At 42.3% G+C, this 13,688-nt stretch overlaps 1 protein-coding gene across 1 annotated transcript in view; it reads left to right on the top strand.

The window, feature by feature from the left end:
- The window catches only part of LOC143933725 (uncharacterized), a 44,272-nt gene extending 31,410 nt beyond the window's left edge, over positions 1-12,862 (top strand). Inside the window, exons 9-11 of the mRNA XM_077456722.1 lie at positions 1,604-1,744; positions 5,172-5,318; positions 9,215-12,862. Coding sequence (XP_077312848.1) covers positions 1,604-1,744; positions 5,172-5,318; positions 9,215-9,402 — 476 coding nt within the window. The 3' untranslated portion in view covers positions 9,403-12,862. The remainder of the gene's footprint in view (positions 1-1,603; positions 1,745-5,171; positions 5,319-9,214) is intronic.
- The last annotated feature ends 826 nt before the right edge of the window (positions 12,863-13,688 follow it).

Raw genomic sequence — 13,688 nt, 5'->3', positions numbered from 1 at the left:
TCCTCATACAACAGCTTTAGCTCTATCTAATTAGCTCCTCTGTTGAAAAGAAACCTATTGTTTACAAAGTTCCATAGCTCAAGCTGAAAATAAAGCAATGGGATTGATTTACTAAAGGCAAATAGGGTGTTCACTTTGCAAGGGACTTACCTTGCCTTGGTGAATTTGGTTACAGTAATTTTGCAAAGATTTGTGGCAATTGTGGCATGTAAGGGGGGGAGGAGTGCTTAAAGCAGAAGTTCCACTTTTGGGTGGAACTCCGCTTTAAGAAAAAAAAGAACATTGTTTTTTGCTTTCACTTTTATTTTTGCTTACACATGGTTTGAGTATGGAAGTCAGGAGAGCTTTGCCTCATTCACTAAACTAAGGGGACATTTTCTAGCAAAGGGAATCATCTATTTTCCCTTAGTAAATGAAAAAAGATTGTGCCATTCTGTAAAAATGTTTTTATTATGGTCAATTAAAAAACATATTTTTCAGGTAAATACGAAATACCGTACACTCATATTTTGTGTTCTCCTCAGCCAAGAATTAGAGATTCAGATCTTTTCATGTTTTCCTTTATCTCCTTACCATTAATTGAAAAAGCGGAACTCCATCTATTCAAGTAGAACTACAAGCAGAACCTTTTTTTTTTCTTAGGGAGGGTTATACTCCCCTGTCAATTTATTTTTCACCATCTTTGTCAAATTGTGGAGATTTCCCTTCACTTCCTCCCCATAGCCAAACAGGAAGTGAGAGGAAATCCCTGAAAATTAAGGGAATTCCTTGGGGACCCCCCAGGTCACCAGATCCAGCGTCTCCATTGAACGATTTCCCCTCCATGACTTTTCTGGGGACAACCCAAAATGTTCTGATTTTCTTTCACTTTCACGTTCAATGATAATGGTAAACAGAGCAAATATAGAGGGTGGATCTTCCCATTGGGAACATAGACAGCAATCAAAACTGATAGTTGCTCTAATCCATCTCCCCCTATCCAAAATGAAATAAAATGTTTTGCCCTTAGTTATACTTTCATTTTCTCCAGCAGAACTGTGTTAAAACACGATATCTGATAGAGCAGAACATTACTTTTGAAATAGAAATGAATAAAAGACGTAAAATAATGAGTTATTGTTAAAGTGGTTGTAAACCCTTACAACCAACTTTGACCTACAGGTAAGCCTAGATTAAGGCTTACCTGTAGATCCAAGAAATATCTCCTAAACCTACACGGTTTAGGAGATATTTACCGAAAGACAGGCACCGCTGTCCAGGCGCACTGGGCGCGCCACCGTCAACAGCGATGTGCCGTGCGTGGCGGCTCCCATGCGCATGCGCGGGAGTGATGTCATCGCGGCTTCGCCAAATGACAGCGGCGAGACCCACCGAGAAGATGGATGCGCCGGACTACAGGGGACAGCGGTGACTTCGCTGGCTCCTGTGTCAGGTAAGTGACACATAATGGACTACTATACGATGCATAGTAGTCCATTATGCTTTACCTTTGCAGGGAATGAAAGAGGAAGTAAACTCCTCAGGGTTTACTTCCTCTTTAATGGCATGTGTCTTAATGCAGATTGTGTTCTAATTCATTATATTATATTCATTATATATCTAGGAGAGAAGACAACGAAATCTTGGAGCTACAAAGGATGCAAAAAAACAAATGAATGCACCAGTCTCGCAACCATCAGCAATCCTAATGCTTCCGTTGCATTTGGTGTGGCATGCTGTGGAAACAACTCCTGTCCTATTCCAGGTACATTACCCTATGTTATGTTATAAGAAACTCAACTTTTCTCATTGAAGCCAAGCCAAAATATTGGCAAGGATAATTCTCCATAATTCCAGGTTCACCATTGCTTGACTGAGGTTATAGCTGAAAATATAGATTGCCTATTGTGTCCTGTTCATATTGTTTTTTTGTTTTTTTCTTCAAAGATAAGTGTATAGAATTTTATTTGGCAGCAGAGAAGAGATCGTTTGTTTAGCTTGTAAAATTTACCTTTGGTAAACATCAAGGCAATGATATACAGTGTTTCTCAACTGCAGTCATCAACAGGTCATGTTTTAAGGATTTCCCTCAGATGAAATGGCTGTGGTAATTACTAAGGCAGTGAAACTGATCAAATCACCTGTGCAAAATAATGGTAAGTCTGAAAACATGACCTGTTGGGGTGCCTTGAGCACTGGAGTTGAGAAACATTGGTCTAGACCAGCCTTTCACAACCTTTTTAGCCCACAGAAACCCTTGAAATCATTTTCAGGTCTCAAAGGATTCCTGCTGAAATTAAGTAATTGGGGTTCAGTGGAAAGAATGTCCTTTACTATGGTGGTCAATGGGAAGATTACCCTTTACATTGGGGGTCAATAGGAAAAATTCCCTTTATGCTGGTGGTCAGAGGAATGAATATCTTTTATGTTGGTGGTCACTGGGAAGAATGCCCTTTACATTGAGGTCAACAGGAAGAAGGCCCATTACATTGGAGTCAATATGAAGAATGCCCTTTACATTGGTGGTCAGTGGAAGGAATGACTTTTACATTGGGTGTCAATAGAAAGAAGGCCCTTTACTTTGGGGTCAGTGGGAAGAATTCCCTTTACGTTGATGGCCAGGAAATAATGCTCCCCTTACAATGGTGGCTTCCTAACAATTAAAAATATCATTGGTGTGTCATGCTCCTGGCTTTGGCAAGTGCTGTTGGATCTGGAACTATACAGGCACCATTAGATGGGAAAGCAATTAGCCAAAGCTGAAGGAACTCCTAGACACCTCTTGAGGAACCTTGCTTGAAAAATGGCTGATCTAGTCTATACATCCAAAATAGATCTCCATGTAGAGTCCATGGTGGGATGAAGACAACCATACCTAGTTCCTGTCTTGATCACTCACATTAAAGGCCACTCCAAGAATAAAAAGTCTCATTAAATATATTTCTCATTGGCCACAAAGAATATAAATCCACCTTTTGGGCACCGAGTTTTTTTTTTTTTTTCAGTACATGTTCTCTTTCAATAACATGAAGAGATAAAAACACATTTTGGTATAGTTTTAAAGCCACGCTCAACTCCTCTGAAAGTTCTCCAAAGCAATGCATGGTAATAGAAGCTATCATGTACTCACCTAGGTGGCCCATGGTGGCCCATGTCTCCTATCTTTCTTCCATTCCAGCACTGCAACCTTCTTTAGGTTCTTCAGCATTCAATACATTCCCTGAAATTCACTGTAGTTCATCATACAGTCCCCACATGACAACAGGACATAGCAGTGACTTAGGGCTCTATAGGAGGAGCACAACACATTGTGAGGGATCTGAGGATGCAGATACAGTAAAACCTTGGTTTGAGAGTAACTTGGTTTGAGAGCGTTGTGCAAGACAAGCACACTTTTTTCATACATTTTGACTTGATATACAAGCGATGTCTTGACATACAAGTAGCATCATGTTGCAACTGAGTATTAAAGAGAAGAGGATGCATCTAAGTGCAGCAATATGGTTACATTTAATGAAGGTATAACATTTAGCAACTTACATGGTTGATGATTAAAACAGGTGCATCTAAGTATTGCAGGAATCCGGGGTAAAACTGTCCACATAGACTGTCCTCCACACCGCCATCGATGTCATCTCTTCCACGCTGTGCTCCACAAGCAGTTCAAGCTAAGCTTTCAGATCGCTCTACTGCAGGGTAGTCTTCCCGGTCACAATTACAGACTGACATCAGTGAGAGCCAGTGGTGTGTAGGATGGTCTATGTGGAGAGCTTTACCCCGGATGCCTGCATACTTAGATGTGCCTGTTTTAATCATCAACCATATAAGTTGCTAAATATTGTACCGTCATTAAATGTAACCATATTGCTACACTTAGAGGCACCTCTCTTCTCTTTTATACGCTGTAGCTCCTGCTGGATTTAGCTTCTAATCCCCTGGTGGAGGCTTCCATTTGTGGATGGTCATATTATGGTTAGGCCGCGTACACACGAGAGGATTGTCCGTCCAACTTAGTCCGCTGAAACGTGTTTCAGCGGACAATCCGCTCGTGTGTGGGCTTCAGCGGACTTTTTCAGCGGACAGTCTTACGGACTAAGTATTTCGGAATTTCCGTAATACAGTCCGTCCAAACTTGGTTTCAGCGGACAATCCGCTCGTGAGTAGGCTAGTTCGACAGACTAATTATGGCGCATGCTCATAAAGGATTTACAGGGCGAAAGGTTGCATTGCTGTGTATTGGACGTCGTATTTCTAGTCCCGTCGTACGTGCTGTACATGTCATCGCGCAAGCTTTCGGCGGACTGTCTGTTCATCGTGTGTGGTCAAGTCCGTTCATTCAAAATTAGGACGGACTGTCCGTCGGATTGTCTGACGAACTTAGTTGGACGGACAATCCTCTCGTGTGTACGCAGCCTTACACAACCTAATCTTTTTATATGGACTATACGCAGAAGGACTTATGAATAAATGGTTGTAGAACGAATCATCCAAGTTTCCATTATTTCTTATGGGGAAATTTGCTTTGATATACAAGTGTTTTGGATTACAAACATGTTTCTGGAATGAATTATGCTCTCAATCCAAGGTTTTACTGTATATGACACTCCCAGATGTGTAAAAAAGCTGAAGAGTTTGATGTAGTCTGCAGTGCTGGAACAGAGGGAAGATAGGAGACACACCTCTTTAGAGAGTAGGGTATATTACATCTTTTAATATACTGAATTGTTTTGGGGAGTATATATGTGAAGAAGCAAGAGTGTAAGTCCTCCAAAAATTCCCCAAAGCAATTCATGGTGATTGAAGATATAATATAGTCACCTCTCTGGTGGCCCATGTCTCCTACCTTTCCTCCATTCCATCACTCTATGGCATGTGGCACTACTGGGATTGCCAGTTGTGTCCCCCATCACGCTCTTTGGTTACATCCTACTGCCCCTACGTCACACTAGGACATAGCAAGGGCATAGGGATTTGTGGAAGTACAACGGAAAATTGTGGTGGAGGACGCAGACATCTGACAATACTGGATGTTTGGTAAGCCGAATAGAGACTTCGGAGTGTAAAATATAATGTATCGTCTAATATCTTGAATTGCTTTGGGGAATTCATTTGGGAGGATGACAGTGTTACCTTCTTCAATTTATGTACAAAACGTTTTTAAAATTTTGAACATTTCGTTTTTTCTTTTACAGATAACTTGTTTCCAATTAGTAAGACCGAAAATAACCAAACCTGCACCTCGTGTAATTCCAACTCACTTTTCCAGTGTCATTCAAAGGAGAAAATAAAGTGTTATGGAAATGAGACTAAATGTGGCCGTATCGTGATTGATTCTCTGGGTAATGGTCCAAATAAATAAATATTTTTTCACAGTACGATTTTCAGGCAATGTGTTGAATCAAGCTACGTATTAAGTAAAAATCATTAAACCTATAAAGTAAATGTAAAACTGTCCCTTTAAAGTGGACCTGGCATCAGATATAGTTCTTTATGTCAAAGTAGTATTAAACCCTCAGCGTTCTTGAAACTCAACCACTTCAGCTCCGAAAGGTTTACCCCCCTTTCATGACCGGACCATTTTTTGTGATATGGCACTGCGATACTTTAGCTGACAATTGCGCGGTTGTGCGGTGCGGTACGCAAATAAAATGTATATCATTTTTTAACACAAATAGAGCTTTCATTTGGTGGTATTTGATCACCTTTGCATTGTTTATTTTTTGCACTATAAATAAAAAACTGTAACTTTTTCTAGGGGAAGGCATGGATCCTAGTCACTGCTTTGCAGGAACTCAGGATCCATGCCTTCCTTACTGACAGAACGGCGATCTGCCTTGTTTCCATGTGAACAGAATAATCGAGGTGTACCCGTGGACATCGGGTCCATGGGACCCACTGATCAGCTGTGTCCAATCACAGCGGGAGCGAGACCTGTAGCAGTATAGAACAAAAATATTACAGCGCACACATGCAAAACTAACATTTACCTCCAGCAAGGCTTTTTAACCACTTCCCACCTGGCCAATGCACATATACGGCTGGGTGGGAGCCATCTACTTCTGATAGGACGTTCAGGAACGTCCTTCAGAAGGAGCAGAACCGCATGCGGCGCGATCCCGAAGTGCTCGTGTCACCCGGACACGGCGCATCTCAGATCGGCAGGAGGGCTCTGTGATTGGCCCTCCTGATCACATGAGGGCCGTGTCCAATCACAGCCGTCATGTGATGTAAACAAACAGCCGGTTGCTAGGCAATCGGCTCCTCCTCTCCTCACACAGAAGTCATCGGTGGGGAGAGGAGAGCAGATCGCTGCAGACGATGATCAGTGAGTATGAGCTGTTTTTTACAGCTTTTTACTCACTGATCATCAGTCTAGTGTAATACACACAACACACCACACAGTATAAACACAATGTCCCCACATATGTCCCCAAAACATACATGTCCCCAAATAATAAAAACACATGTCCCTAATAATAAAAACATGTCCCCCACATATGTCCCACTAAAATCACATGTCCCAATGATTATCTGCACACATATGTACGTGATCACCTGCACACATATGTCCGTGATCACACAAACCAATTATTATACACTTAACGGAATTTTTTTTACCAAAAACATGTAGCAGAATACATTTTGGCTTAAATTTATGACAAATTTTGATTTTATTGGATTTCTTTTAAAATAGAAAAAATAAAATATTGTTTTTTTTCCAAATTTTCCGCTTTTTTTGCGCTTAAGTCGTGAATAAATACCACCAAAATAAAGCTCTATTTGTGCGAACAAAATGATAAAAATGTCATTTGGGTACAGTGTAGCATGACCGCACAATTGTCACTGAAAATGCTAGAGCGATGAAAGCTGAAAATTGGGCTGGGAAGGAAGGGGGCGAAAGTGCCCTGTATTGAAGTGGTTAAAAACACTATAAAAAAATATGGGGATTTGGTCACACCATATTGCTATACGGTTCTTAAGCCCACTTACTGCGACAAAGTACCCCATGATCAGTGGGTCCTACACTATCCATAGACTAGGAGATCCTGCTTCTCTGAACCATGGGCGCTATACTCCTCTGTATGGGAGAACATGAGGTCTCCACCATGACACAGGTGGTCACTAATGAGATTTACTTATGGGCAAGGGTTAAAAGATGAAGAAGTTGCATACTCAGTAAATGAATAAACCAGCTGCTGAAAGTGCTTAAAAACTGAGAGTCTAACGTGGTTGTAAACCCTAAGGGCTCTTTCACGTGGGACGGATCAGTGATGATCCGCCCCATGGACATATGCTTGCTCAGCGGAGATCGCTCCGTTGAAGGAAGATGACAGGTCTGTCTCTGCACACTGCGCAGGGACGGACCTGTCAGAGCGCCACTCTCCCCTATGGAAGACCGGATCACGACAGACCGCACAGTCCGTCGTCACCCGATCTGATCCGATGACGGATGGAAAAGTAGGTTTTTCCTCCGTCACACTTTTTCGGATCGGAGCGGGTCGGATGTCAAGGGTCATGTCACCACTGACATCCGATGCTCCATAGACCTCTATGGAGCATCCGTTCAGGTCCGCCTAAAAAACTGACAGGAGAACCTGAACGGATCGGCCATGTGAAGGAGGCCTTACATATATACAGAGAAGTGACTAACCTACATACACAGAGATTAAATCAGTGTTAATTTAGTCGAAGACTATAACTAAAACTAAATTGCAATTACTAAAATGTACTGGAGATTTTAGTCAACTAAAACGTAGGACATTTTAGGCGACTAAAATGTACTGGAGATTTAGTCAACTAAATACAACTAAGACTAAAATGAGACTAAAATTAAAATGCCATTTTAGTCAAAAGACTATAACTAAAACTCAATTACAATTACTGAAATGTACTGGAGATTTTAGTCAACTAAAACGTAGGACATTTTAGTCGACTAAAATGTAATGGAGATTTAGTCGACTAAAACTAAAGCAATTGCAGAAAACTAAAATGGGACTAAAACTAAAATACCATTTTAGTCCTAAGGCTAAAATTAACACTGGATTGAATAAATCCTGTACCTGTTTGCCTGCAGCCCTGTCTTATCCGCAGACGTATAAAGTGCCCAGTTTACACAGCAATTCACAGCTCCAGAAGGCAGAGGGCAGAGATCTGACAACACACACTTCACAGCATAGAACTGGGAGCTGAGTGTAATCTGAGACCTGAGTGGAGGGAATGGTCACACCCTCCTACACAGTCTCATAGGGAAACATGCACAGCTGAGCCTGTCAATCGTAGGCTATGCTTGGTAGCCCCCCCCCACCTCCCCACCCCCCTGGGCCCCTTGGAGTCGGCATAACATGTCAAAAGTGACTCAGGCAGACAACAGAAAGAACTCACACTAAGGCCGCATACACACGATCGAATTGTCCGGCAAACTTAGTCCGGCAAACAATCGGGCGGATAGTCCGGCGGACTTTCTACCAAACGGACTTGGCCACACACGGACACACAAAGTCCGGCGTTTGCTAGCGCGATGACGTACAGCATGTACGACGGGACTAGAAAAAGGAAGTTCAATAGCCAGTAGCCAATAGCTTCCTTTTTGTACTAGCTTCTGAGCATGCGTCATTCTTAGTCCGCCGGACTAGCATACACACGAACGTATTGTCCGCTGTAACCCAAGTCTGGCGGAAAGATTGTACTGCAAAAATACTTTCTAAGTCCGCCGGACCTTACGCTGAGAAAATCCGCTGAAGCCCACACACGATCGGATTGTCCGGTGAAATGCGTTTCGGCGGACTAAGTATGCCGGACAATTCAATCGTGTGTTCGTGGCATAAGTGATTTGGATTGATGCAAGTACACATTATAGAAGGATATGCTTTGTTCATTTTTGATTTCAGATATAACCACTTTAATATCACTGTGCTACAGTGATGCAATCATGGTAATCCTGATGCCTATGCAGTTCTCAGTTTTTTGCTACAAAGTTGCAATTTTACAGTCTGGTCACTAGGGGGGGGGGGGGGGGGCTGAGGAAATGCTTAATCCTGCCTGGAGCAGAGTAATGACATTGTCTTAGTCTAGGGTAAGTCAGTGACAACCTATTACAAATAAAAGGCACCGGTATTGTGATGTGCAAGGAAGGCACCCATGCAGGCATGTAATGTTACCAAAAGGTTCAATGTTTAGCTTATGAAACTTTTTTTTTTAAGACCTTTTCTTAAATTTTTTTTTTTTTTATGTACAGGTGCTGTGGGCGAGGACTGGTCTATGCGTGGCTGTGCAAATCAAGCGTTTTGTTCGTCTGAGCTTGTCTCTCCGGGTGCCAAATTCAACATCATGTTTTCAGAAAAGCATTGCACTGACAGCGGCTCCACCCAAAAGCTCAGTGTCCTCATACTGACTGTGGCTGTTTTCTGGACTCTGTTGTTCTAAGAAATCTTTGGCGCACTGTCTGTTTTACATTGCATTACACCATTCATATATTTTGCTTTATTAAATTATGCAAATTGTCCACCTAAAACGCTACTGCCTTATCCATTGACACCTCCCAAAGCTGGGTTGAAAGACTTTATTGTGAGAACCCCTGTTCAGTAATGATTCCGTCATCACTTAATGGACACACCCCCTGTATAGAAGTGGACTCCTTAAAGTATTAGTTCACCATTACCAAAATCCACCTATGTAGGTAAGGGGAGCCTTGAGCTTTGACTAAAGTTGGATAATGCGCTTACTATAGGTGTAGGCCATCTAAGTTCCTCCCGAAGACTGGCCTAAAAACTCCCAGAGATGGCAGACCCTCCATCCTGACTTGTTGCTAGGTCGTTGCTGAGACACTCCTAACCATTACTGCTCACCCCCACCATCACAAGTGCGAGCTCTCAAACTACAACACATATGTGGTCCACTTTAATCTCTGCCGCAGAATTGCTGACCTAAGAGCTACTGCGAAGGGGGAGAGAAAACGCATTTGAGGTGGCTTGAACTGGAGAAAGAGCTCACTCCTGTAATGGTGGCGGTGAAGAGTGTCATAGAGATGACCTAGCAACAAGTCAGGGTGGGGACTGCCATTTCTGGGAGTTTATAATTTATTTTTCGAGAGGCCTATGTCTATAGTAAGGATATTAGTCAACTCTAGTCAAGGCTACACAGTTTGTTTTTATCTAAAGGCACCGCTAACCTGCATAGGCAGTTGTTATTGGAAAGGTGACCTAATCATTTTAACACCTTTGGGGAGCCAATCAACTGTCTGCAAACCAATGCACCAATTAGCAAGTTTTTAGCAGTCAGAAAATGGTTGGATGAGCAATCGAGTATTTCAAATTACGTAAAAAAGATGGGTGGCTGGGGTTTGTGGTAGTCACTCCCTGTGTACAAGTATTTTCAATTATAGGACACGATGCTTGTGCATGTATCCGACCCATCTCTTTTTGACATACTGAGCCAATCAGGCACATCTGCCTGACTTAAAGTGAACCTTTAAGGGCAGAATTAAAGGGAGTTGCCATTGCTAATTTGTTTTTTGAAGTTGCAGGCCTAGGGGCTGTCATCCAAAACCTGACTTCATTTACTTGGAACAGGGATGCATCCAGAAAAGTCTGAAATGCTTGTTTTAGCTTATTGAAATGGTGAAGGACCTACTCTCACGTGCGGTAGACTCCTTACCACTTGGTTTGGCCCTAAAAGGCTGAACTGCAGCAGTTCAACCGCCTACATTGCACACATTGCAGGGCTGTTGAGGCTTGACCCCATACACCTAAAGCCAAACTCTGGGCAAAAATAGGTTTTCCCATGCAGTGGGGCCGTGCCCGCACTACATGGGTCAACTGCCTGATTTGTCTAAGGGTGAGGAGAAAGCTCCTACCCGCGTGATCCTTTGTTCCACCAGAAAACGGTCTCCCCCCACCTCATGGTCTGGTAGTGGATTGCTCCTGGTCTATGGAGCCCGCTCTGGGCTTGATGACATCAGAAACAATCCACAATTCAAAACCAATTGAGTGCAGTGGGGCAGGATCAGTCTTGTGCTGGGAGGATTGGAGGATTAGGTGAGTGAATCTCCTTTCTCCTCTCCCCTAGACAAAAAAGAGCAGTTAACCAATGTAGTACAGACACAGCCCAGCATGGGAAAGCCCCTTTAAAGTTTGGCTTTAAAGGGGACCTGAACCCCTAAAAAAACTGAAGTTCCCCTGCCTCTCTTACCTTTAGATATTGCAATGCAGCACTTCTGCCTTTCTTGCTTAGGCATGAATGACATTCACCACCTCACCTCCACCGATTCTGCACATTCGCTGATGTGGAATAAGGTTTAGGCTCCAGATAGATCCCTGTTGCACATCTGCACATGTGCTTCTGGTGTAGGTGAAGAATTGTGAGTACTGGAGTCCTAAACAGCTCTGTGCCTGCTTATATACGGTAATTTGCCTGCGCACATGCAGATGTGCCAAAAGGCTCTGTTGAGACCTGAAGGCTGGGCAAAGCCCTTCTGCACATCTGCACATGTGTCAGACATACAACGATGGTGGCACCAGAAGGTGCAATGAGGGGGGGTGGCAAAGACAAAGATAAAGGACCCTCTTTAAATGGGTTGGGTCACATGTGGTTTAAATGTTGTGGTGCCCCCCAGCTGCCTTGTGAATGAGCTCTAAGGTATTGACAATAATATTTAGAGAACGTAGTACTTTGTCAAGCACAAAAAATGATATTATATGTAGAAAATTCCTTTAAACGTTTTCATTGGGTACATTTATAACCACTGTCCTCCCTGCTCTCCTATTGATTTTTCTTGATTCCAGGCAAACTTTTTTGTAGCTTTTGGAAAGACGCAAAGTAGGATACTATAAAGTGTCAATTGAGTGACAGCTCTGAGTCTGATGAAGCTGCTGATGGCCCTCAAAGATGGTGGCACCCAGCAATGAACTCAGAGTTTTTGGATGTCTACAAAAGGGAGGCTTTTAAACAACATTCCTAAATCATGTTAAAGGCACATCTAATCTGGTGACAGGAACTCTTTAAGTTTAGTGTGGAAACCCTGTAATATTCAAGTAAACGTGAACAGACATGCCTCCGCGTCCTAAGCCCTTGTACACACGGTCAGAGATTCCGACAACCAAATCCGTCTGAGTAATTCCGACGGATTAATTCTGGAAGAGGTCCGGAAGTGATGTTGCATACACACGGTCGGACTAAGTTGTCGGAAAATCCGATTGTACATAACGTGATGACGTTATTTCGTTATTTCGTTACGACGGGACTACGTTCAGGCTAGTAGCCAATAGCTTTGGTCTAGGAATTTGATCTGAGCATGCGTGGCACTTTGTCCGTTGGAGTAGGCTACACATGATCGGAGTATGTCCGATCAGAGCATTTTGTCAGAAAAATTTTACCGGCAAGTTGGAAAAGTTGGTCCATCGGATATTCCGATGGAAACAGTCCGATGGAGACCACACACAGTCGGAATATCCGACAAAACGGTCCGATAGGACACATTCCGTCGGAATCTCCGACCGTGTGTACAAGGGCTTAGACAAATCTATGAATAGCTAGTACTGGAAGTTCAAGAAAATGAAGGTGTAAGATAAAGGGGAGGTAGCTGGTGATTAGGTCAATACATTTGTGGGGGGCAAAGCTATATTAGAAGTATTACAATGTTTACAGTTTGAAGCCTTATCCATACTTTTACTTTCCCTGGTTACCTTGATGGATTCATTTCAAAACATCTAATATGGCTTGGAACTTTTGGAAACTGGAAGTAAGCCTTATACTGGTTGTTGTGCCTTGTTTTATAACATTTTGAGAAATGCATTCTTACTTTTTTTTAATCATTTGAGTTTTGTTTTGGATGCAGTGTGTATTTTGTACTTTCCATTAAACAAAATAAAATCAAAAAGTTACTATATTATTTCTAGTACTGTAATTTTTTCATATCAGTCCACCAAAACCAATATTTAAAATTTTCTTTATCAGAAAACAACTTTATAGAATAGGTTGTAAGTACACGACATAGTAAAAAAAAAAAAGCCATGAAAGGAGAAGAAATGACTAGTGACATAACATAGCAATGGCCTGTGACATAACAATCAGCTGTATACAATATATCATGAGAAAATCTAAGATCTTAACTCATAATGGCCAATATTTCCATGTTTGGAAGATCCTAGAGAGTTCACGTGTTTCTAAAGGTAGAAGGTTTTTTTTTTTTTATTGTAATGCATTTTAATTATTCATGTAAAAAAACTTGTGCCTTACCTGAGCTCAATCTTATTTCAGCGATGTGCACAAGAGCAGAGGCTCTCTCAGCTCTTTCTCTCCTCATTGGCTCAGACACAGTAGCGGAAGCCATTGGCTTCCACAGCTGTCAATCATAGCTAGTAAAAAGGAAGAAGGGGGCAAGGCTGAGCCATGCTCTGTGTGTCTTATGGAGTACCAGCTTGCTATAGGGAGACATGACATGGGGGAGGAGCCAGCAGTTCAGGCGGTGGACCCAAGAAAAGGAGGATTGGGGCTGCTCTGTGCAAAATTACTATGCATAGCATGTAAGTATAACAGTTGTTAAAGGTGATGGACTTTATAGGCATAGGCAAAAATAAAAAAAACAGTAGTATGGAAAGTGTATCATGTCTTGCCCTACATGTTACGCGTTATACAAACGCTTCATCTGGAGCTTTTGGCATTTTTATAGGTAAAGGGATCGTGTATATGTGAGCGGGGAGTGGCAGTATAAA

The sequence above is a fragment of the Lithobates pipiens genome, unplaced genomic scaffold, assembly GCF_037356315.1.
Source record: "Lithobates pipiens isolate NorthernLeopardFrog02 unplaced genomic scaffold, aLitPip1_a1.2 Scaffold_27, whole genome shotgun sequence".
In the NCBI taxonomy this organism is placed as follows: domain Eukaryota; kingdom Metazoa; phylum Chordata; class Amphibia; order Anura; family Ranidae; genus Lithobates; species Lithobates pipiens.
The sequence above is the reverse complement of the archived record's forward strand: the minus strand, read 5'-3'. Positions and strand labels throughout refer to the sequence as shown.